This window comes from Chelonia mydas, chromosome 9, assembly GCF_015237465.2.
Source record: "Chelonia mydas isolate rCheMyd1 chromosome 9, rCheMyd1.pri.v2, whole genome shotgun sequence".
Lineage (NCBI taxonomy): Eukaryota > Metazoa > Chordata > Testudines > Cheloniidae > Chelonia > Chelonia mydas.
This window is the reverse complement of record NC_057855.1, coordinates 58,665,294-58,691,224: the sequence shown is the minus strand read 5'-3', so window position 1 is coordinate 58,691,224 and position 25,931 is coordinate 58,665,294. Positions and strand designations below refer to the sequence as shown.

The 25,931-nt window shown below is 55.4% G+C and overlaps 1 protein-coding gene across 1 annotated transcript in view; it reads left to right on the top strand.

Moving 5' to 3' along the window:
* The first annotated feature begins 10,798 nt into the window (after positions 1-10,798).
* TSC22D3 (TSC22 domain family member 3) overlaps positions 10,799-25,931 on the top strand; it is a 49,926-nt gene continuing 34,793 nt past the window's right edge. Inside the window, exon 1 of the mRNA XM_037908766.2 lies at positions 10,799-11,271. Coding sequence (XP_037764694.1) covers positions 10,958-11,271 — 314 coding nt within the window. The 5' untranslated portion in view covers positions 10,799-10,957. The remainder of the gene's footprint in view (positions 11,272-25,931) is intronic.

Here is a 25,931-nt window from a genome sequence, read left to right as displayed (position 1 = left end):
TCTCTGTTATTAAAAGGCTTTTGCTACACTCAGACTATGTGCTTGCGAGAGGGGAAGTATTGCCTCTTGGAGGCGCCCAGCAGGGGTGGTATATAACACTGGGTGGGGGCTCGAGCCGGTTTGCATTGTGTTATTGGAATGAATCCCCTAAATATTGAACCTGGCCCTTGTTGCTGCCAACTCTGACGGGCACAAGGGTTACATTAATATACAGCACTGTGACTATTTATAGTAAAACTAAGAACACGTTTATTAACCAAGGGCAGAGATTTCAGTGACACTGGGCTGGTTACAAACAAAAGCAAAACAGCTCACTTTCTAGCAACTGACCCTTAACTCCAGCAAGCTACAGTTTGCCTCAGCAGCATTCTCACTCATCCAGCTACCAGCAATTCCAGCCCCTCAGGTGGGAGGATCCACCGTTCCCAGACCCAGGGGGTGCTGATCCCTTTGTCCCATCAGCGATGGACCCAAGGAAGCCCCATCCTGCCCTTGAATTACCCAGCAAACCTTTGAAATAGATCCTTTGAAAAGTAACCCCATACAGAGCTACTTTCCCCTACAGCTTGTTCTTTGGGGTGCAGGGGCCAAACCCCTTCTTCAGCATCTCGTCAATTGGCTTGATCTCTTTGTTTACCTTAAATGCAAATGTCCCTTCGCTGTCCTTTGCTTGTGATCAAGCCCTGCTGTTGTCTCCTCCGCCTGTTAGCTCAAGCCAGGCAGGCAAGTAAATCCACAGCCCTCTGTCTAGGCCAGGCTTGTTGATCGACTGTTGTAAGAAGATATTTCCACACATACATAACTCTTTGTACACCCCCTGTACATACACCATGCCATGTTATTCATGACTGGCGTGTGACCCGTTCATATGATACCTTACCAGGCACTGTCTGGCTACGTATTCTGACAGCAGTGTGCTGGGTGCGCCCTTTGCTTACTGGCATAAAGGGGCTTCTAGAGGGGCAGTGGATCCAGGCAGTCAGGGAGCAAAGCCTGTGAAGGGCAGGGTCTCAGGAGCTGCTGAACCAGAATGGACCCAGGCCCCACAACAGGGACACAGACATTGTGCTGTATGGCCTCTGCCACTCCAACTGCACCCCCACCACAGCTCGGCCCTGTGCACTGGGGCTGCACTCCTGTTGCTGGTGGGGGCGGTGGCCCCTCTAGCCAAAGTGACTTGCACCAGCATGAGACCTCAGATTTCAAGCCGAAAAAGTGTCACACTGACAGTGGTGCAGGGCATCTGCACACAGGGAGTGTGTGGGTGCAGCTACAGCAGCGTAAACACAGCCAGACCCAGAGTCTCTGTGAGTCAGGCCCAGATCCTCAAAGATATTTAGGGGCCTAACTCCCATTGGGTGAGGCACCTAAATACCTTTTTGGATCTGGATCTTACTTCCTCCCCCCTCTGACAAGCTCATCAGCCTTTCACCTGCATCCTCATCCCACTGCCACAGTGGTGAGCTGGAACCGGTTCTTAAATTTAGAAGCCCTTTTAGAACCGGTTGTCCCTCGCGGGACAACCAGTTCTAAAAGAGCTTCTAAATTTAACGACCAGCCAAAAGTGCCTCTTAGGCACCATCTCCGTGGGTGCTCCGGGGCTGAAGCACCCACGGGGAAAATTTGGTGGTTGCGGAGCACACACCGGCAGCTCCCCGCCCCGTGCCCGGCCCCAGTTCACCTCACCTCCACTCCGCCTCCTCCCCTGAATGCACCGCCCCGCTCTGCTTCTCTGCCCCCCGAGTCCTGGCTTCCCATGAATCAGCTGTTTGCATGGGAAGCCTGGGAGGGCTGAGAAGCAGGCGGCGGCTTTGCGCTCAGGCCCAGGGAGGCGGAGGCGGAGTGGAGGTGAGCTGGGGCGGGTGCAAGGAGGGCTGCCCGCGCCGCAGCAGGTAACCTGGGAGGCGCACAGGGGAACCGCTCCCCGCCCCAGCTCACCTCCGCCTCCCTGGACCTGAGTGCGAAGCCACTGCCTGCTTCTCAGCCCTCCCCGGCTTCCCGCCGAACAGCTGATTCGCGGGAAGCCGGGGGTGGAGGGGGGGTGGAGAAGCAGAGCGGGGCAGCGCGTTCAGGGGTGGAGGCGGAGCGGAGGTGAGTTGGGGCCGGGCGCGGGGCGGGGAGCTGCCAGTGGGGGCTCTGCACCCACCAAATTCTCCCCGTGGGGGCTCCAGCCCCGGAGCACCCAGGGAGTTGGTGCCTAAGGCTCCACTTTTGATGTGATCGGTGGGGGGAACAGCCGCTCCCCCTGCTCCCCCCCAGCTATGCTCCCCCACCCCTAGGAGCCAGAGGGACCTGCCGGATGCTTCCTGGGAGCTGCCCCAGGTAAGCACCGCCGGGATTCCCCACCTTGCCCCCCAGCAGGTCCCTCTGGCTCTTAGGGGTGCAGTGGGCACCCACTACGGTTGCCCACGAGACCCTCCTGTCTGGTTCTGGGGGCAGTCAGAGGACAGGGGAGGGGGGTTGATGGGGCAGGGGTCCCGGGGGGGGTGTCAAGGAAGACAGGGGTTGGATGTGGCAGGAGTCCCGGGGGGCGGGGCAGGACCCCCTCTTGGGGTGAGGAGGGAACTGGTTGTTAAGATTTTGGCAGCTCATCACTGCACTGCCACCTAGGCCAGAGCAGGGCACTGAGTCTCTCAGGCTACTCCAGGCATCAGACGTTGTGTCTCCATCACTGCAGGGAAAGCAGGGACTCCTGAACTCCAGGCGTGGCAGAGCAGGGCCGCAGCTGCAGGAACAAAGCTCTCATGCAGGCCTCACTCTCTCTTACCCACTCACACAAGAAATCAGTGCCAGGACCCAGGCCATTGCTGTAGCCACTGAACCATGCTACCTCTACCTGGTATCACGTCTCCAACACTGTATCTCACAGAACACACATGCAGGGGGCTTCTAACGCGGTACTGGACCGGATCCTATTATTTGTTTGCAATTGAGCCCATTAGTCTGATTGGAAATCCCCACCAGATGTGATGGTGACAGTCACCAAAGTGTTTGGACTAACAATTCTCAGACTACCGGTTGTTGGTGAATTCTTTGTGGGTGTTGGTGAATTCTTTATTTCCCGCACATGAGCCTGCGAAGAGTTAACAATGCTTAGAAGGGGGGGGGCAATTAATCTAATAGGCCACACCTGAGGGGAATTAAACTGGCTAAGCAGCCCCCGATTGGGAATAGAGCCCAGTTGAGAAGGAGCAGGCAGGGTTATAATAAAGCCAGGGTATTGGCAGCAGATAGGAGGCTGTAATGTGGAGGCTTGTAGTCACTTTCTGGGCTTTAGAGAGAATGGAAGAAATCCTGGGAGAGAGGAGAAGCTGGGGGACCCTGCGCCTGAGGGAATGGCATACTCAGTAGGAGAAAAGTAGGAAGGCGCATAGGGAAATAGAAATAGGACTTGGGAACAAGCAGACCATGTGTGCAAGTTTCCCCCTTCCAGGCTATCCAAGTCCTAGGACACATCACTGAAGTTACTCCAGTGGAGCCACACAATTACTTGGGGGGAGCATAGCTGTGTTTTCTCCAGCTTGTTTCACATGGGGCTATACCTCCCTGGGCCAGGCTTGGACGGTGACATGACAGCAAATTCACTGATGATTTAGGGCCAGATGTTCAGCTATTGCGAATCACCATAAACTCCGCTCTGGGTGTCCCTCAGGATTAATGTCAGATGATGGAGCAGAATCTAGACCTTATGATTGGGATTTTTTGAATTTCAGTTTTTCTATTAATTTTTTTCATTAAAAAATAAAACGTTTATTGATCTCCCCCCAGAAAATAACTTTCAATTAAAAATTTCACCAGTTTCTATGGGGTTTTTGTGCCCTATAGAGCTGGTGGAAAAATTTCAAGTTTTGAAAAAAAAATAATCAAAATGTTAAAAAACAACAGCAGCAGCAACAACAAAAAAACAGTACGCTTTCTGAGCTGGGGGTGTGGAAGGGGTATCTGAACTATTTTCCTGGTTTTTGATCAGCTCTGCTTGCAAGTCCATGTTTCAGATAAGGAGGTCAGAGTAGAAGACCACAATAGTCCCTTCTGGACCTATAATCTATGAAGCAATTACTGGTGTATGGTGGTGTTACAGTGCAGTGATGTGGCCAGGGCTGCATTCATAAGGGAACAGCAGAGGCTGAGGATGCAGAAGTTGCTGGCAGTGCACTCTGCCTTGCTGCCCAAGATCAGCTGTCGGAGCAAAATGGTGCTACACCTCCATCGGCTCTGTGCTTGCCACCCCATCAGCTCCAGGGCTGCAGATGCAGTGTGGGTGCCTGGGCAGTAATGGCGGCTCCTGTCTCTTCTGCCTCATGTCTGAGTGAGGGTCTGTCTACACTGCCATCAGAGATGTGACTGCAGCACGTATAGATAGACCCAAGCTGGCTTGGATCTAGGTAGCACCAGTAACACTAGCAATGAAGTCATGGCAGCATGGGCTAGCCACCCAAGTACATACCCAGGATCCCAGAAAGGCTGGGACAGCCTGTGGCTTTGGCTTCACTTCTCTTCTTGGAGCTAATGAGGTGAAAGCTAGCTCAGGAATATCCACGGGTGCTGCAGTCACCCCTCTGAGGCAGTGTAGACAGGCTCATCCCTGCTATTGCTGGAGCCTCAGGTCATTATATGTAAGTGTCCTCACATTTTGCTGAAGCATCCAAACTAGGTTCTTACTGGCCTATTTGTGACGCTAAGTCCACGGCTCCAGCAAGGGACTCCTGCTGGCCTGCCAGACACAGCGTTGGGAGAGCCTAGCCCAGCTTCCCCTCTAGGCCAGCATAATGTCCCAAGTCTGCACCATCATCACAATGATGTGGCAACATGGTGTCATGGCAGCAGAAGGCAGATCGTGCTGTGCCTGAAGGCGATAGCCCCATGTTCCCGGTATGCTGAACGTTCCTGCTATGCCCAGTCCCAGTGGGGGACTTGACCGCGTCACTCCCACCCTGCAGATATTCTGTGCTGCTTGCCATGCCCTGGAGGCTCCAGGATCATCCCATCAAAATCAGGAGTCTCCGACGTAACTCAGGGTGAGGGGCAGTCCTGGGGAGCTGCCAAGGGAGCCATGGATGTGGGGTTGCACTGGGAGGTGATGGGGTTTGAGGCATTTCTTAAGGGGAGTGGAGAACAATAGAGACAGAAAAGAAAGGGGAACACACTGGCCACTCTCAGTAAGCCCTGTCCACCTGAGAGCAGCCGCCCGGTTACAAACCCTCCCCATTGCCACCCAAACCTGTCCTACCCTCAGATCCAGGACAGTGTCATATCAACTCTCTCCCCAAGGTGGCAGCAGCCTCCCAGAACTTCTGCCGGGAATTTGCCTCTGTCCGACACTGGTAAGAACAAGGTGCTCCCTGTGGCCAGAGGGAACCATGCCAGGCTATATACATAGGAGATCCCAGAGCAAGTGACCTGAGCAGCGCACAGCCCTAGCCAGGGGCAGTAAATCAGCGCCTCTCTCCCCTGTTCCCCCTGCATGACTCTCACAGGCCATGTCCCCTGGTTACAGGAACTGGGTTTCCAATGGGAATTAAGATAAAACCACTTGGCTGCTTGTTCTGCTTGGAAGGGCCCAGTTTGCCAGCAGCAGACTGGGCAATGTGTTCTCAGCACACCCCAGCGCCACGCTCCACATGCAGAATAGGCCCAGGTGGGAGAGAGCAAGGGAGGTGACCCTGAGTTCCTCCAGCATCAGGGCCTATGCAGAGACAGCCACCAGCTTCACTTTATCTAGTGGGACCAAGCTGTCACATCCTGAGTGTGAGTGATGACATGACGTTGCCTCTCATGGAGCCGAAGCACAGATGGGAATTTGTGGGGCAGTGGGCTTTATTTTTTGCAGATGCAAACTCATGTTTAGTCCAGCCTGAGATTCCAGCTCCCATTGCTATTCCCTGAGCTCCATAGCACCTGAACAGCTCAGCAGGGGGAATGGGACACTGGGATTTGAATCTAAATAGACAAGACAGACCCGGGGATGGGTGTGTGTGTGTGTGTGTTCCACAGGTGCCTGACCCTGTGTGTGTATGGGAATATATAGAATCATAGAGCTGGCAGCAACCTTGAGAAGTCATCTAGTCCAGTCCCCTACGCTCATGGCAGGACTAAGTATTATCTAGACCATCCCTGACAGTGTTTGCCCTGCCTCCTCCTTCTCAGCTGAGCTCTATTCCCACTAAACATATACAGATTGATTACTTTGTGTGTGTGGGTGTAGACAGCTAAGACCATGCATGCCAGGGTTCTCCTACCCATTCCGGCTAGGTTTGAGAACACCTGTTCCCCCACACACCCCAGCCTGCAGAGCAGGGAAGACGATCAGGCAGGGTTAAACTTTCATTTACTAGTGCTTTTCTCTCTCTGTGTCCCCCAAACAATGCATCTGAGGAACATGGCAGGCAGACACCACAAGCAGAGTGTGCTTGCTGTACTGGGAGTCACCACAGGAGGGGGGGGGGAGGGACTGCATGCAAGAATGAGTCTGTATGCGCCCCTAGACAAATGTGTGGCTGTGCATGTGAATGGGTGTTTGTACTGTGTATATATTGGGGGGTGGGGGGTTGAAAGACTGAATATTTCTATGCTACTTAATGTGGATGGGGTTGGATATTGCTGTGAGTGTGCGAATATATGAGGGGGCCGTGTGTGTGAATGGGTATGTAGGGTGCATGTACGGCCATGTATTTAAGTGGGTATTTATGGTAAATGTATGGCAATGCATATGAATAGCTGTATAGGGTACATGGCTGGCTCTGGGTGTAGATTAATGGATTTCAAGGCTAAAAAGACCATTAGATCATCTAGTTTGACCTCCAGCATCACACAGGCCAGAGAATTGAATCCAATTGTTCCTGTGAGGCTCCCCATAACTTATGTTTGGCTAAAGGAGATCCTGCAGAAAAGCCTCCAGGCTGGCTCTGAAGAGAGCAGGAGCTGGAAAAAGCACCACTTCCCTGAGGAGTTTGTTGCAACGTTAATTGCCTTCACTGTTAAAAAGTAGTGTCTTGTTTCTAATTTGAATTTGTCCGGCTTTGAATTTTAGCCATTGGTTCTTGTTCTACCTTTTCCCACTTGCTTAAAGAACGCTTTAGCACCCAGTGTATTCGCCTGACAAAGTTATTTATACAGCATAGTCAAGTGATCTTGATCTTTTTAGAAAATGCTAATAGATTGAGCCTTTAAGTCTCTCACTATCCAGCATTTTCTCCAACCCCTTGAATCATTTTTGTGGCTCTTCTCCGCATACCAAAACTGGACACAGCATTCCAGTTTCAGTTGCGCCAGTGCCACATACAGAGGTAAAATCACCTCCCTGCTCCTACTCCCCTATTTGTATATCCCAAGATCACTTTAGGACTCTGTGCCACAGCATCACGCTGGAACTTGTGTTCAGTTTCTTGTCCTGTATGACTCCTAAATCCTAAAGCTCTTTCCAGCACACAACTTGTCACTGCTTTCCAGCACACAACCACTCATCCTATAGGAATGGTTTCCATTCTTTGGTCCTGGAGATTTGACCTTGCATTAGGTTGTATTAAGAGATATTATGTTTGAATAGGCCCAAGTTATCCAGAACGCTCTGTGCAACTGCCATGTCCTCATCATTGTTCCCTGCTCCGCCAGTCTCTGGGTCAGTCACAAATGTTATTAGCAGAGATTGTACATTTACTTCCAGAACAGTCTTGGGCCTATACCTCTCCCTGCAACCCCATAGAAGCACCCTCATTTGATGATGATTCCTTATTGATAGCTACTTTCTGAGATCTGTCCATTAGCCAGCTCTTAATCAATTTTACATGTGTTTTATTGCTAGTTTTTTCATCAAAATGTCATGAAGTACTAAGTCAAATACCTTGCAAAAGTCTAAGTACATTACATCTACTGGGTTACCTCTATCATCCAGACTTGTTATCTCATCACAGAATGAAATCAAGTTTGTCTGACAAGATGTATTCTCCATGAAACCGTGCTAAGTGGCATTAATTATAGTCCTGTCCTTCAATTCTTTATTGATTGGATCCCATATCAGCTCTGCCATTATTTTGCCTGGGGCTGATGTCAGGCTAAGTGTCCTATAGTTACCTGGGTCCTCCTGCATGCTCCTTTTTAAATATTGACACAACGTAAGCACTTTCCCAAGTCAGAATTTCCCCCATATTCTAAGTTTTATTAAAAATTAACATCAGAGACCAGAGGTCCCCTCTGGCAACCTTGTGAGGACTGTTTATCCCTAGCAGATATTGTTTAACATCCTCCTTAGTTACTAATGGACTGGAAAGTATATCATCATCCTCATGTGATATCAGTACGTTGTCCTCCCTCTTTCCAAATGCAGAACAGAAATATTTATTGAACACTTCTGCCTTTTCTTTATCATTTGTACAGGTCCTAGCACAATGGCATCCTGTCCCACAACCAGGACTCCTAGCCACTATGGTAATACAAAGAATTTGTTTATTATTAACAATTTTACCATAATGATCTAATAATTGGCCTATACCATTTCTAGGATTTCTTTTGTTCGTGATATTCTTTTAAAAATCCCTCTTATTGTCCTTAACCCTGACAGCCATGGATTTTTCCCTGATATCTGTAGCTTCCCTTATCAATTTTCTATACTGCATAACTTTCAGCTTATATTGATTGCCGTCTACTTTTTTTTTTCTATTTGTTGTATATAGTTTTATATTCCTAATTGCTGCCTTCACTTCCCCCCTTAACCAGGATGGGCTTTGAAACAAAAGGTCATCTTCTTTCATGATTATGAAATTATGGCTTTTTGGCCATCTACTAAGCCCCTCTTAAACAATTTGCCCTCCCATTTTCATTCATATTTTTCTGTCTAAATATTTCCCCTCAATCAATTTTGCTCCAAATTTTCCTCAGCATTGGGAAATTAGCCCTTAATAAGCACCAAGTGCTTATAGTGGTTAGGACTGTCTTCTATTTTCACATAAGAAATCTAATCACATCATGATCAATGGTCCCTAAGTAACCACCAACTTTCAGTTCAGTGATCAGTTCATGCTTATCCCTCATGGTGAGGTCCTATTGAGTTACTCCATGCTGGGTGCAATGAGTTTGGTGTTAGAAAATCATCTCTAATTTTTAGAAACTCCAATTATGTTTTACTACCAGCCAAGAAACCTCCAGCATGTCTCTCAGACTGGAGTCGTCCATGATAACAAAATTTCGGGCCCACACGTTACAGATTGGTGCTTAAGGAACAACACATCCTGTCCTTTAGTTAGATTCAGTGGTCATTCCAATCCTGGCTTTTCAATAATGCCAATTATAGCTATATTCCCTCAGCAACGATCATTTCCAATTATTCTTCCCTGTTACCTAGACTCTTATCACTGTATATAAGCAATTAAAAGATGTCTATTCTTCACCTTTGCCACCTCGGTTCAGTATGTTCACAACACCCTGAGTTTGGTTCCATTTGTTCCGCATTTGCCCCCTTAGCCTCCTTCTATTACATCATTAGTTTAACCCCCTCCTGGTTTCTCCAGCTAGTCTCCAGCCAGATTACCTGCCCCGCATTCTGAGATGCGGGCGGTCCTGTTCGTTCAGCCCTGTCCCACTGGAATATGCCCCAGTGTTCCACCAAACCAGAACTTTCACCTTCACACCAGCCTCTTGGCCAGTGGTTCACCTCCAGCATGTTCTGCCTTCTGCTCCTGGGACCGGAAGAATGACCGAGATCACTTGGACTTTCCTCTTCTTCAGCTCCCCTTTGAGATCCCTGAAGTCTCTGATATCTGTGGAGTTCCCTGTGATGCCCTCTTACTGGTTCCAATGTGCATCACCCTGGTGGAGACTTGCCAGTCACTTGCAGAAACCCACCCAATCTTACAGTGACTCTTGTGTCTTTATTCCAGGGAACATCACACCCTGCTGCTGTCCTTGTGTCTCTTGCTGAATGCTCTGTCTATTCTTCTTAACACAGTCCCCAAGGATTGCCTGTCGGCCTAGGGGGTTCCAGGACCTCTCTTGGGCATCCTTGTGGTATAACAGAAGTAGCTGCCCTCTGAGCCCCGCAGTTCTCCATTCTCGGTCGCTGTGTGGCGGTGATTTCACACTTGTAGCCAAGTTCTCTTTCCTCTGGTGATTACAAGCGGGCAGGGAGGGGCGGGGAAGTGGCTGCAGGCCGGGAGGGTGTGCCTGTTTATATGTGAAGTGTGAATTCCCCCTCTGTACCGGGGCGGCGAGACACCCTGCTCCGCGCTGTTATAGTCACTTCCCTGCACAGGGACCAGGGTGGCATTCGCCGCCGCTGGGGGCCTGTCGGTGCCAGGCACGGGGGTAGGGGGGGTGTCCCAGAACCCCCTCCCTGCTGCCATGCCAACCTGGCTCCATTCAGAGCAGGAGGGACCGTGTCTTCCGGCAGCACCCGGAATGTCTAGCACGCAGCCTGGGGCGGCAGAGGCTGGCGGGCAAGGGGGGGGGGGGGTGTTTGCCTGGAGGGAGGGGCTGCCCCGGCCAAGGGGAGGCGGGCAGACGGCAGAGCTCAGCCCCATAGATGCGCTGTGTGCCGAGGAAGCCCGGAACCGCCCTGCCTGCTGCCCACCCCTCGTGGGGGCGCTGCCCCGCTCCGCCGGCAGGGCAGGGCGTGGCGGCTCGGCGCAGGGGTTGCCCTGTGCCCCGGCGGAGCTGTCCTCCCCTGCTCCCGGGCGCCCGGCCAGCGGGACTCCCGGCGGGGTGTGCGGGGGGAGGGCTCTCCGGGTGGAGGCGCCTTCGCCAATCAGCTGGCCGGGCGGGGGAGCCGCTCCCGCGGCGGGGCTGGGCGTGTGCACTGGGCTGACTGGAGCCCGGCGCTGATCAGCCGCTGTGGCTATTTTCCTCCCGTGGCGCTCGGGGCAGCAGCGGGGCGGCGCAGGGCCACTGGGGAAGCGCAGCGGGCTCGGGCGCCCAGGGAGCCGCTCCGGGCGGTGGGTGGACGGCCGCGGCCGGCTGGGTGCCCGCGATGGCCTCAGAGGAGTGCCGCTCGCCCGTGGGGCTGGACTGCTGCAGCTGCTGCCTGGACCTGGCCAACCGCAGCGGCCTGGAGGAGGGGGCCGGGGGCGAGAACAACAACCTGGGCAGCCCCACGGTGAGCAACTTCCGGCAGCTGCGGGCGCAGCTCGTGTGCGAGAACCTGAACGCCGACAAGCTGAGCAGCATCATGCGGCAGGACTCGCTGGAGCCCGTGGTGCGGGACCCCTGCTACCTGCTCAACCAGGGCATCTGCAACAGCAACATCGACCAGACCCTGCTCTCCATCCTGCTCCTCTTCCACAGGTGAGGCCGGGCGGGGCGCGCCGGGGTCCTTTCTTTGGCTGGCCAGGACGCACCGCTCCTCCCGGGGTGGGGCCCAAGGAAGCCCTGGGCCCACAGAGATTGGGGACCGGGGGCTTTGGTACATCTCCAGGGCACGGCCTGCCTCGTTAGGCACCTGCATACCTTTCAGAAAGTGCCTCTCCGTGGCCGGTGTCCGCTGAGCTGTCTCGGATCGGGGGCAGGAGCTGATTCAGCGCCCCCAGCCTGAGCTTAGCACTGTGGAAATCACTTCGGGCGGAGGGAACCGCCCAGCAGTGGGGAGGCCGCTGTCCTGGCGAGCCCGGGTGGGGGCTGAGAGTGGCGGATCTGGGCCCAGGGGTGTGAGTTGTTCACTCCGTGTTGTTAGTCGGTCCCTGGGGCGGATGCCCGGCAGCCTGGCGGCTGGGAGCGCTGGGGCATTGCGTGTATGCAGGCGGCTATCAGAGCCTCGGGCTGAGGTTACTGTCCGGCTCCCCCCTAGGCACTGGCCACCTGTGTGATTCCCGGGACATGGTGCGCCTGCCTCCAGTCATGCTGCCAGGCCCACCTTGCTCCTCCGAGCTGGGCTTGGCTCTCGGACCCGCCGCTCCATGCAGGCCGCCGCTAGCCCTATCCTAAACCTCCCCTGCGCCGCGCCTCATCCCCTGCTGGGGGAGGGGGAACTGAGGCACACGGGGCGACCGCGGGAGTGAGTGGCAGAGTTGGGGGGAGAACCCAGGAGCCCAGGCTATCCCTTGCCTGCTCTGGCAGCTCGCCTGTCTCTGGGCTCTCTCTGTTCTCTTCTGAAGTGGGTTATATCCCAGGAAAGCTTATGCCCAAATAAATGTGTTAGTCTTAAGGTGCTACAAGGACTCCTCCTTGTTTTCTCTGTGCTCCCTGATCAAACCGCCTTGGTCAGAGTGATGTTTCTGGGCTTTGAAAGGCGAATTCCCAGGCGGCCGTGGATCCAGCTGTAGTAACTATGTCAACCCTGAGCAAAGGTGTTTTACGGCCAGCCTGTGCGCTCCGGGGCACCGGCCTGTTGGCCTGTGATCAGGGCTCCTTGGCTGCGCAGAGATGGGGCTGACCAAGTCCCCTCCCTGTATGCATATGGGTGCCCTGCACAACAGCATCACTGCCGCACCAGGGCAGTCACGTCACAACCCTAGGAGTTTCCTCTGGTCCCATTCACCCGAGAACTGGGGGGCACCTCTGGCAGAGATGATCCTCAGAGACTGGTGTGAGAGAGGAAATAGCTGGGGGCCGGGGGCGACACTGGGCGGGCTGTGGCTGTTTTGCAGGCTGTGTCTGAAGCCCTAGGGAAGGTGATCTGTCGTGGGGGGGGGGCATTCCCTGCTCTCTCTCTCCTCCAGGGGCGGGGGGAGAGCTATCTGCCCTGACTCAGCACTTCCCTCGTGGAGCATTAGCTCTTTAACCCTCGTGTGCCGGAGTTGGTTTCCCTTTATACAGTCTGAGGCACAGGTAGGGCCGGTATTTGTCCGAGGTCTCAGCTGGAGACAGAGCTGGGCTGGCTCCATCAGGCCAGGCTTCTGTAACATTCCTGGGGATCTCACCTGAAGGAAAAGGGAATCGGGGCTGAACCACCTGCTTTGCTGTGTCCCCAGGGGGCGTTTAGGGGTGGACTGGTGGTGCAAGTGTGTGACATGGTGGCGTGTGGGGGGTGTTACAGCTTCCCCTGAAACCCTACAGGCCTGCTCACACCCTCATTAGCAGCTGAGTTAATGGGGGCCTGGCTTTGTGTTCGTTATAAGGTCTGGGGGATGTTCCCCTCCCACAGCAACCTGTTGTGGGTAAGTCAGAGTTGGGCAATATGCACATCTGTGCTCCCGCACACCAGCATCTGGGTACCACCTCTCCCTGCCTCTGCAGCAACCTCCCCCTCACGCCTGCTTACATCTGCATGCATGTGCATTCCTGCATGTACACTTACAGGTACACACCCCTGCATGCAGGGTTACAGGCTTACACAAACACGTGTGTAAGCTTGTACCTTCATATGCACATGTCAATGTACATATGGGTGCATTGGGACACACATGGCTGCACAACACACGCAAGCAGCCATGTGCAAAGCTGCACGCGCGCATGCATGTTTCCACCTCAAACCAGTGTGCACGTGGCTCCTCGTGCCTGCGCCAGTGCAGGACCAACATCTCGCTGCTGCCTGGTGGAGTTGGCGGGGTTGGCAGCCAGTCAGAGACTGAGGCAGGCTGCTTGTTCAGAGCCACCCTAGTGGAGTCCCTCTTCCTGGGGCTTACATAAGTGGGGCTAGCACTCAGGTGGCAAAGGCAGGAGCTGGGCTGGGAGCCAAGGCAAGAGGCATTCCTGCCCACGCCCTAATGACCATGCCTGCGGGAGGCAGGAGCTGCCTCTCCTCCATCACAAAACCAATCAAGAGGAAAACGGCAGGGAAAAGAGTGAGTCCTCTCTCCCAGGGGAAACTGCCATCCCATAAACCTGTGGGCATTCTGGCTGGGGAAGGGAAATGAGACACTGCCTGGGCCCCTGGTCCTGGTGGGGCTCAGTGTAGCCCCACCATGTAAGAAGCAGGATCTGGGCAGTGCCAGCAGCTCCTGGCATCACCCTCCTCACACTGAATATTGCTTCTACTCACTCTGCTTCATGCTCACTGCTGTTTAGGTGGGAGGATGGTTGGTGGTTACTACAGGACATGCCTAGGAGCAGGACTCCTGGGTTCCATTGCTGCTCACTTACCGGCAGCCTTGGCCCAGTCCCTTATCCTCGCAATACCTCAGCTTCCTCTTCTCTAACACTGGGATGATGATCTTGACTCCTCTCCCAGGGGGCTGCGAGGCTCAGTTGTTCCTGTGTGCAGCATGTGGATGGCAGGACAAAGCATTCCTAGTGTGCAGTGCCTCTCTGACCAGGCTAACATGTCGCTAACATGCCCCTGCGTCATCTGAGCCAAGAGGGCTCCCTGCTGCACGCCACCCCGTTGTTCTGTGGGCACCTGGGGGTGATCAGGACGGGAACTGCCTGCATGGAGTTGAGGCCCAGTGCCCGGTGCATCGCCCTTGGGCATCTAGAACTGTGCAGAGGCCCAATATCTTTGTTTGTGGCTGTTCTGCTTCAGCCTGAACTTTCTCCTCCTGGCTAATGAGCCCAGAGAACTGAGAGCCAGTAGCGTGGCAGGGCTGCCTCAGGGGTGCTGGGCGAGGGCACGTTGATAAACCACCTGCTAGGGACACACTAGAGTTGAGGCCCACCTCCGTGGCACCTTTGCTCCCTAGAAGCACTGGATGGGTTTATGGCCTTTGGTAATGAGGATTAATTCCCATCCCGGCAGGGGACAGGAAGGCCTGTCAGCAGCAGAATATCCAGGATGATCAGTAAGGTTTATGGATACACGACGCCCACCCTTGGGTAAACTCGGGCAGGAGACAAGGTGGGTGGTGCTCGGCACAGGAGTCAATCGGAGTAGAGTGGAGGGGCTTGAGCAGTGGAGCTGGGATCCAGACTGTGGGAGAGGGGTTGGATCAGCTTGGGATGGAGAGAGCCCCTGCAACTGTGTCTGGAGTGGGGCAGTTCAGTTCTAAGTGTCTGTCCCAATCCATGCTCAGGAGACACACACCTTCCCCCCCCCCCCCCCCCGCCTTGTACAGCGCTCCCAGCCTGGCGCTGGGATGGCTCTGCGCAGGCCTCTCAGACCAGATTCTCAAAGGGAGTCTGGCTTCTTCTGACATTGATTTCAGTGGAAGTTAGGGCCTCAATGAAATCTCTTTAAGCACCGGAGTCTACCAGCCTGGGAGGTGCTGGCCAGGCCTCATCGCTCTATCCTGGGAGTGTTGCTTCCAGGCGTGTTGCACAGCCCACTGCATATGCGTGCTTTCCTCAGCTGCATAGCCCGGCCGCTGTGGCTGCCCTGGGGGGAGGGCAGGCCTTCACACCTCCGCCAAGCAGATGTGAAACCCTCTTGCCTGGAGAGTAAGCAGGGAGCCCTGATTTGTTTCACGCCCACGTGCACAGGTGTGTCAGTGAGGGCACGAGGCTGTTCCCTGGCCTGTGGCTCTGAGAATGCAGGAGAAGGGAGCTCAGCAGCCAGTCGCTTCCCTGGTTGTGTGGCTCACCCCAGGATCACCCATCCCAGACCCAGCTGAGTCTGACTGCGTAGGCAGCAGCATGGAGGAGTGGAGGGGCAGCATCACCCCTTGAGACACTTATGACCATGTGACTGGCGGTGGACAGTGGAGTCTTGGCCCAGCGCTGACCATTGGCTCTCTGTGAGTTGTTTCAGGTGGTTTGGGGTGAAGGGTTTAAGCTGGAGCCTGGGCGGCGGCATGGAGCTGGAAATGGGGTCCCCAGGCCAGCCCTAAGCCCCACACGCTCTTGTCACAAGCCAAGCTAGTGTTTAGCACTTCTTCCCCCAGCCCCTCCGCACAGCATTGGGCTGCTGGGCCCTTTTTACAGGGGTGGGCAAGTGACCTGAGACTGCCTTTGGCCCAGCGCGTGCCCCCACCAGCTCTGCACCTCTAGAGCTCGAGGACTCTGGCAGGCCTGATCGGCTTCCCCTGGCTCTCACAGAGGCCTGGATATGCTGTGGCTGGCTCCACTGTCTTGGCTTCTGGCTCCCAACCCAGAGCCAGGCTCTGGGCTTGGCTCTCTGAGGGCCCTGGATCCGCTCAGAGCTGTTGCGACACCCTGTTCTCGCTCCAGCTCCTTAGAGTAATTAATGCCACCTGGGCCTTTTGTAAGGAGCTAAGGGGTTGCAATGCAGCAAGAAGCAAGTGGATGCCAGTTTGGGGGCTGCGCGCACACAGTCCTCCTGTCCTGGTGCAGGGAGGGGACAGTCCTTGGGGAGACGCCCATCCCAGCAGGATTGTGTGATCGGCTCTGGGCAATATGGAACCCGAAGGATAATGAGAAATGTGAGGGAATTGAGAGAGGAGCAACAAGAATGATCCAGGGGACAGAGGGACTGGAGCAGAAACCTGAAAAGAGCTAAATGCCTCAAACATGTCAAATCAGCCAGGGAGCGTGAGCAGGTGTAGGTGAGTGTCTTCAGAGAAGTGGAGTGCGTGAAGGTAGAGGTGGTGCCTGGTGAATCCATGAGGCTGTAATAGGATAAAGCTGTGCAAAAGAAATTGAGGCGGGGGCCAGAGTTAGATTGTGGAACTGTCTCCCAAGATCAGGGGTGGAGGCCTCCTCACTGGAGACCATACACACTGCCCTGAACAGAGCCTGGATGATAGACTGCAGGAGAGACATGACAAGGCTTTGACATCTCCTGAGCCCAGCTTGCAGCTAAGATATAATCATTGTGTGGAGCCATTAGCCCTTAGGTCACTGGCGTTTTCCAGCCCGCCAGCCCTGTGCTAGATTAGGGTGCGTTCAGTGCACATCCGCAGTCTCCAAAGGGCCGAACTGTCCATTCATGCAGCAGCACGTAGGGTGCCAGTGGGCTGGGGCATCAGGTGCTCCCCTGATGTGCTCACTGGGTGGCCAGCTTTTGCAGGGTAGCTGCACCACTTGCTCCCGTCGCTTTTCTGCACCTTGGGTCCCACTGAGGGAAGGATGCAGGAGGCGATGGGCAGGGTTAGCAGCGTTTAAAGCGCAGCATAGAGCTGTTAGGACTGGGACAGCTACAGCAAGCACATTCCAGGAAGGCATTGGGGGGTTGGCCAACACGTGTGTGGGGACGAGCTGGAGTCTGCTGCGTTCAGTGAGCGGCGGCTGTTCCTGTTTGCTACCGAACGGCAGGAGTCTCTCCTGGCCTTGGAAAGAGCCTGCGCCTCCCTGCCCTGCTCCCTAAACCCAGCCCCGCCACTGCTGCGCTCCCGGTAGCCCGGCACAGCCAGCCCCGCTCCCGCCTCTGATCCGGCTCAGCGCCCGCTGGCAGCGGCAGCGCGGAGGGGATCGCGGGGAGCGGGTCTGGCTAGGGCAGTGCCCAGCCCGTTTGCAGCGCGGGCAGGGCTGGTTCGGGGCGGTGCCAGACGGGGCTTCCAGACTCGAGAGATGTCAGCCCCGCCCCCCCGGCTCGTGCAGGGCCCTCCTCGGTACGGCCCGGCTGCTGGGGCTGGGCGGGGCTCCGGGCACGTGGGGCGCCAGGCGCGGAGGCTTCTTATTCAACAGGGCGGCCCCTGCCGGAGCCAGGCGCTGATTGGTGGAGGTCGGGCTGCCGGCCGGGGAGGGCGGCACGTGTACAGCATGCGGGGGCGGGGGAGGGGAGCGCTGAGGGGCGGGGCCGGCCAGTGACAGGCAGCTGGTGCTGGGGGGATGTCGACCGTGGTTAGCGCTGTACAGACCCCTCTACAGCCCGCTGCGCCTAACAGCACTGTGTGCATGCTGTGCACGCGCCTCCGCCCGCTGCACCGAGCAGAGCACACCGAACATGAACAGCACACTCCACACCCATGGCACACATAACACAAACCACAGTGCAAACGCCCCTCCACCCAACACATTATAGAGCATCATGCACTGCACATACAACACTGCACACTACATACACACAGTTACATACATTACACGTGCTACCCATTACATGTGCCACGTTGCACAGAACTGCACATTCTCTGCTACACAGTGTGCCGCAACATGCAGACCCCAGTGCACACCCAGCACAATCCACTCTGCCCATTCAACCATACCAGCTATACTGTACACTATAAAACACTGCACCAAGATACAGGAACAACTCAGGATATGCCAAACAACACACCGCACAGTGTAAAAACTACACATACCACATTCTGCACCCACCAGGCAACACGAAACACTGGACATGACTGTAGAGACATGCGTGCACACACCCAGTATTTCAGTACACACATCGCACTCTGTACAACAGACCAAAACCAGGCCTGCATTCCACCAGCAGTCAATAGCCCTGTCATTGCAGCGATTCCGTATGTATGCATCTCATGGGGCTCACCACTGGTGGCAGCTCTTCCTGGCCAAGCTCTGGTCAGGCATTGCGCCCTCCTCTGGCGATGCTGCAGCCCCTCTCACTCCAGGAACCGCAGCCTCCTCTTTGTGACGCTGCTCGCTCTGGTTGGGTCATCATACGTGTTCCCTCCTTCCAGGGTATCTTGACGAACAGGCTCAGGCAGTCTTTCTGCTCACCACCCCATCAGTGCCCCTTCATCAGCAGCTGGTAGGGGGACCCAGACCCATCCTCTACCCCCAGTCCCGGCTCAGGGGCCCTCTCATTGGCAGCCAGATTTGAGCTACTCCAGACCTTGCTGCTTTTCCCCTGAGCCTTGCCTACTACTCTGGCTCTCCTCCTTCTCTGGACTCGGCAAGCCACACTCTCTCCTCCCAGGGACCGTAGGATACTTGCCTCTAGCCCCAGGTACCCCTCCCTTCTCCCAGGGAGTGACTGGAGACTCCTTCCCTCCAGCCCCTTCTGTTGCCAGCTTCCTGGCTTGTATAGGTCCTGCCTATTCCTGCCCAGCTGAGCCTGTTCTTCAATCCCTGCTCCCTGACTCCTTCCCCATGTGCAGTCTGGGCAGTTAATTGGCCCCCGTAGCCATCTTAGCCCCTTCAGGCCTTGCGTGGGGCGAACACCCTGTCACAATGCTGACTAAAGCAATGATGGCCCAAGGCACAGCGGGCGTGTGAGACACCTGGCTGGGGAATCTGCCACTTGTCCTTTAAATTGCCCGGGCTGCTGCAGGGGGCACCTAGTGCTCTGCTCCATAGTCCCATTTTCTTGTCCAGCGTTCTCTGGCTGGAGATGCCCCTCATAGCTGGCGGAGTTGGGGCTAAGAGCCAGGCCCCTGGGTAACGGTGAAGAGCTGATCCTGGTTAGCTAGGCGTGTGCACTGAGCCCGGCTGTTCCCCAGATCTGGGTTCTGATCTGGCCCATTATAGTCAGACGACTCCCTGTCCCTTTGCTTAGATGGTTCTAACAATGCGTGATTCACCCTAGGGCTGGCATACACCCCCCAAACTGCAGGCTGTATGCTAACAGCATGCTGTGCGCACAGCCCCCTGACACCTCGTGTCCGTATGCCTTCCTGGGGCACTGAACCCATCGTGCTGTGAGGGGGAGTTCCCCGGAATAACCCAACTTCCTGTAAGGAACCCCCATCCTAGCAGGACGGGAGGAGTGTTAAAGGGCCAGCACTGTATTTGTTTTATACTTGGAAACCTTACAAAGGCCATTTGTCTCCCACCCCAGCCTGGCATTTTCCTCTGCCAGGATTCAGCTGGTTAGAATGCTGCAGTCCTCCCAGCGTAACCCCAACCACTGGGGATGTGGGGCCTGGGGATCCACGCAACAGCTCCACCAGAGAACCCCACCAACCCCAGGCATGATAGTGGGCACCTAGAGCCGTATCCACCGTGGATCCCTCTGCGGAGGTGAGACCCAGGGCGTGCAGCCAGAAGGCAGAGCGGCACAGACACCTAGGGGGGAGGAGTGATGCAGCTGTGTGCCCCTCTGCACTTGAGCTAAAAAAACGACCTTTGCACACCATCCAGGGGGACAAGGGGGCTGCTATAAAGCTTTTATTGGCCCAGATCACCTGGAGGAGCTGTGAGCAAGCCATGCTGGCTAAAGTCACCCTGTCTATTTATACTACCCCTATCAAGACTGTATCTGAGCACACACAGCCATTAACTAACTTATCACCACACCACCCACGCAGCTCGCCCAAGGTCCCCCAAGGAGCCAGGAATGATCACCTCACAGCCTGTGCTGGCACTTTAGCCACAGGGACAGCCTTGTTCTCAGGTGGCCACCCTGCCTCTCCCATGCTGGGTTCCTTGTGTGCAGTTGGTCATTGTGTATTTAGATGTGTATGGGGGGCGGAGAGGGAAGGGATGAGTACACCCCGTGTGTGGGCCCAGCACATGGAGGAAATACATTGAACTAGACTAATAGCCCCTCCCCACACCACATTGCATGGGTAACCTAGTGACGGGCAGAAGGAGAGCCTGGCACCAGACTCCACCTGGCTGCAAACTTGGGCCCTACTGTGCCCATGCCCTGCAGCTGGAAGGCTGGCCTTGGGGCTAAAGCACTGGGCTGCCATTCAAGAGCCCCAGGGGCAACTCTGGCTCTGCCACTGACTTCCCAAGTGAGTCCCTTCCCACTCTGTGCTCAGCGCCCCATGTGTTGGACATGAGAAGAAGCTGCTTCCCCTGGTGGTGGGTGCTGCGGGCTGGTCAGTGATGTCTGTGGAGAGTTCGGTCGTAGAGCCATGGGGGGTCGCAGAAATGCCTAGAGGCTCATGCTGCTCTGTGGGAGCTTGGGAGGTGATGAAGCTGAGCCCTTCTGTGGAGGGCAGTGCTATGGATTCTGGTTGTATCCTCTCCAGGCACTTTGCCCGCACTAATGAACCTTGCCTTGCTGGGTGGGCGACCTGTGGCTGACATTCGGTGTCCGGAGGTTCCAGGCTGACAGCTGTCTTTGTCGCTCACTTGCTGTGAGACCATGGCTGAGTCACATTCAGCTCCTGCGCCGTGGGCGCCCCAGGGTAAGGGTGCTTTGAGATCCCTAAGTGGACAGGTGTTGTGGGGGGGGAGGGGAGGGGGGGGAACATCATTCTACTCAGGTTTCAGACAAGGAAATGGAGACCCAGAGAGGAAGTGACTACAATGTGTATGGGGACATACAGTTCTGTTTCCTTATCAGCTGTGGCAGAAATCCCATCACAAAACTACTGCTGTTTGCCCATTGCCATGGTCTCTGCAGGCTGCCCCTACAGCTGCAAGGACCCATGGAAGAGGGGAATGGAGCTTTGCAAGGACTTGCGCCCCGAGATAGCAGCATGCTAAGGAACTGCAGGGAGCACCGTGCAGAGTGGGGGAGTTGTCTCTGCTGCCCCAACCCATCCCTGAGCAATGAGAGGTCCTGAACTGAGCTCCTGGGGAGCACAGGTCCCCTTCAGCTGTGCCCGGAACACGCCGGACGAAAGAGCCCCCCAAGTCTGTCTGTATGTGCTGGAGACATCATGGACCTAATTCTCCACTGCTTGCATCTCATATATAATGCCAGGTGGGTGTCAGTGCTCCACAGGGCTTCACTTCCATTTTACGATGGTGCAGGGCACTGGGAAATCCGGTTCAATACATCTAGGCCCCCCTGGCTCTCAGACTCAGTGAAGATTAATAAGAACTAGTATTTCACCTTTCCATTCCAGTAGGGTCTGGCGCTCCCTCTCAGAATTGGGACCCTATGTGCCAGGCACTGTACAAACACAGATGAAGTTCTGGCACAGACACTGCAGAGGTCCACCAGAGGGCATGCAGAGCCAAATTCCCACCCTGGCCCATTGTTCCTTTGGCCTTTCTCTGTCTAGTTTACAGGGTTGTTTGTTGCACTTGAAGAAAATGGCTCTGGGATGCAAATCCAGGTGACATTGGTGTAAAAGGAGATCTGCCCCTCCCCCAGATTTGCATGGACGGTGCAGATTTAGGACAAGCTTATGTGATTTTTGGGGAGACATTTGTATAAAGTCAAGCCCCGGCCAGTTTGCTTTAGCTCTACTGAAAATATCCTGGAGGAAAGCGGCGCTGCCCAGGCCTCACGCATCAGGTTCACAGCCAGAAGGGAGTTCACATACAGGGACCCTCTTGCTTTAACCCTTCTTTGTCTACGCAGTCCCTTGGCAAGTCGGGGTGGGTGGGCTAGAGCCAGGCACAGTGCAGATGCCGGTAATATCAGCATCTGAGTCCTGGCAATACACCACAGGACTTGGCAGGTACGCTCCCTGTCCGGGTGCCCCCCACCCCAGCTCTGACCTGTAGCTTCCATGCTGTCCTAGGTGTTCCCCCCAGCTCTGCTGATGTCCCTAAATCCTCACCTGCAGCTCCTGCCCCCCACTATTCCAGCCCTGGCTCCCCACATACAACTTGGCTTACAACCCTCAATCCTGATCTTCTGCATCCCCTGCTACTACAGTGCTGGGCTCCCCCATGGAGCTCTGCTGATGCCCCTCAGTCCCAGTTCCCACCCACCCCTGGCCCATGCCAGTCCTCAGCAGAGGTTGCTGACCCTGCTCAAGCATGTGGACAAACTGGCAGTTGTAAACTCAGGCGAATGGGATGACATCCGTCAGCGTTTGCAGAGGCTGCGGCCGTGCTAAGTGTTGCTATTAGTACAGGATTTCCATGCTGCTCCCCAGAGAGCTGCTACTCCTCCCAAGTCTGTCGTCCTGTGTCCTGCCAACAGGGCCTGCAGCATGTTAGAGCCTTGCACTGTCTGGGACTGGTGGTGCTGTGAGAGCTTCCTAGGAGGGTGTGCCAACCCACAGCTCCACCTCCGCCCCGATGGGTCTAGAACAACACCACCACTCAGCACATCCCCTCCATAGGTGGGAGTCTGCTACAGGTCGCTGCCCCTTACAGAGGGGGAAACTGAGGTCTGGGGTGGGCAAAGGAACACATGGAAGGTTGCAAATCAGTGGTGGAGCCAGGAACAGAGCCAAGTAAAGCCGGCTGCCAGCCCTGTGCTTTAACTCCTAGACCATGCCTGGAAAACTTTTACTGTGATGCTGCAAGAACCACCCTGCTGCCCCTATGGCGCAGCTTGGAAATCGCAACATGTTGCCCACCCGCACAGCTGAGACCCCTCAGCGGCAGGCCAGCATCCGGGGGATTAGGAATTGCAATGTCACTGAGGCTATGAATAGGGTCTAGCGTGAGCAGCGAGTGAGCCGTGGCAGCAGCCGGGCGGGGGATGTGGCTATAGATGGATCACCTTGTGCTGAGGAGTGGGAAAGTGCCGCCCCATTTGGGATGGATGTGGCTGGTATAGGCGAGTGCTAGCTAATAAATGAGTGGTCGTGTGTTAGCGCTGCTTGTCACCCGTGACAGCCACTGCCACCGCCCCTGGTGCTCATCTGTTATCCTGTGAAAGAACCAGGCCCCAGGCTCGCTTGGCAAGGGGAGAGGACTCTGCCCAGGAGGGCAGCGGGTGCTGGGCGTGCCGAGAACAGTTCATCTCTCTGACTTCCCGGGGACTTTGCAACTGTTTGGTTTGGCCTGTTTTGGAGGCAGGCCCTGCACAGTGGAGCTGGGCTGTGGATTGGGTACAGAGCTGCCTTCTGGGTCTAGGCATTGGCTCAGTCCCTTCTGCGTGGGGGTGGGGGTTGCTGCTAGATAGGCACAAGCTGCCCTGGTGTTGACTCCCACCTGGTACGGGGCAGGGAAGGTCCCAGACGGCATCTCTTTGCCTCTCCCCTCTGGGGATCCCCTCCCTGCACGTGCACCCCGGGAACGCCCTGGTCACCATGGAGGAGAGCTGGCTGTACTCCCTGGATCTGGGGCCCACTGTGCAGGGGCAAGCGGCTGCCCGGCCCTGGGAACAACAAAGGACCATTTGAACAGCGTGGGCCATGAACCAAGGGTGGGGACGAGGTGGGGGAGGGAGATAGAGAAACTGAGACAGGCTGGCAAATGTCAGGGCCTAGACAGGGAGCCCAGGGTGTTCTGGAGAGCAGCGTGGGCAGGGCAAACCCTGTCAGGCACGGGAGGGGAAGGGTGGGGGGAGGGCGTTGGCTGGGGGCTCTGGAGACTTGGGGTTGATTCCTGGCTCTGCCTCCAGGCTTCCTGTGTTGTCTTGAGTCCATTACCTGTGTTGCTCTGGGCCCCAGTCCCATCTGTGCAAGGGGGAGAGTGTGGCTTCCAATGCCTGGGGCTGGGTGACTGGGAAAGTCTCCCATGGGCATCAAGTGTCCTCCAATGGCTCGAATCCTGCCCCTGCTCAGGTCCTTCAAGGGAGGCCCAGGACTCGCACGCCCAAGGTGTCCAGGCTGGGAGCGACTCTCACTTCCCCGTTTTCAAGGAGCACTTTCTGTCAGTGGCAGTACACGTGTGCAAACGTGCTCTCCCCCAGCTGCGCACGCACGCAGCCCTGGACACACAGTCACACGTAGGCACGCCCAGGGGCCTGCTCCCCAAAGGACAGCATGCACCCTGTGGTCCGAGCTTTCCCACCCAGCCGGTAGCAGGCGTGACTGCACCTGCTTGGTCCCAGACACTTCAGGTCACAGGAGGCTGCTCTGGCAGGACGCACCAGAGATCTGAACACTTTGGCAAACCCTATGTGCCTATAAGAAATCCTTCCGTGTTTGTTGGGGTTCCCCCTGACTAGTCAGCAGCGGGGGTGCTAGTCAGTACAGTGCCTTCTCTGAGCAGCTCTGTAACGTCCATGAACGCTGCTGAAAGTGCCGGCCCCTGTTGTGACCATGGTTGCAAAGCACCTTAAGGCGCCAGCTTTCCTGCCTGGGCTCTGAGCATGGCTGTGCAAAGAGCCTTTGACTTTTGGGGGGTGTGGGTGTATGTATGTGTGCATGCACTCACTAGTGCTCACACCTGCAGGTGGAGTCTGTGGAGGGACTGGGGGAACCGTTCTCTATGAGCAGCTGACGGGCTGAAGGCCCCCCTTTGCTCTGCTGAGTTATCTGCAAGCAGGTTGCATGGTTTGTAAGTTTCTCCTCTCTCCTCAGCTAGGAGAGGAACAGGCTGGGTGGGGAACTGCAGCTAGTGGCATTTCTGTGATGAGGCTGCTGGTCGTGGTTGGCCATAGGTTGTTGCTTAGGGCCCCTGGTGTGGACTAAGAAGCTCCCTTTCTCTCTTTGTGATCTACCTGCTCCTAGCCCATTGATAAACCTGTTGTAGATAAATCCATCTGTGAGGGCTTCTGATGGGGTCGCCTGCAAACTTCTCTGCCCGGCTCTGGGGAAACCTCACTGTCTTCATGTGAATGTTTGTGAATGAACAAACACCAGAGATTATGGACAACAGCGAGGGAAACTGGCAAGGTTCCTCACATGGCAATTCACAGATACTTTGTGCTGCCTGCTCCTGGCTCTAGTGTGAGAGATACCTGTATGCAGGGTGCATGGTGTGTGCATGTGTCATTGTAGTTGTTGTGCTGGTGCGGGTGTGTTTATGTACATGCCATGTGAATGGTGGGTGTGTATGACGGAGATGGGTGTGCAGGGCACATGTGTATCGTTCTGGTGCTGCTCCTGCAGAAGTGTTGCTCTCCCTGAGGGGCATAGTAGGTAATAAAAGGCCCAGGAGAACAGGCAGCTGTCTAGAGAACAAATGAGACCTTCCTTTATGAGTGTGTTCTATTCTGGAGATCAGAGGAGCCTCCACGGTGTTTGTTCATTAGTCATTGTTCCATGTCCGAGCAGGCGCTCGGAAAATTGCAAATCTGACAACTTCCCGCATTCACAAATCCAGCCCCAAGGAGCAGCTATGGGTAGAAAACCAAAAGCCGATTTCTTTCCGCCCTGTGCCCCTGCATCTCAAGCTGCTGCGCTAGTACATCTGATTGCCTTTCATTGGAGCCGTGGGGGCTCGGGTTTCTGGAGCAAGTCCTCTTTTGGCAGGATTACCCTTTAATCCTGCCTTTATACAGCTTGTGATCTGTCTGGGTCATCACCCATCCTGGAGCCTGCGGCATGGCCCAGAGCTGCATACCTCCTGGGCTGCCGACCCGCAGGACACTCACCGTGTGTGTGTACACGCGCAAGAGTTATTAAAAGGCTGCACGCTGTCCCCGGGCCGTAGCTCGCTGGTCAGCACGGAGGTATATTTGTGCAGGGTAGCACGTTGCTGGACGCAGGACAGAAGTTTGTCATTCTCTCTCTCTAAATATATTTCAGGGGATTTTGCTGTCCCAGTAAATGATGACCCAGGGTGGGGCAGATGCGGGAAAT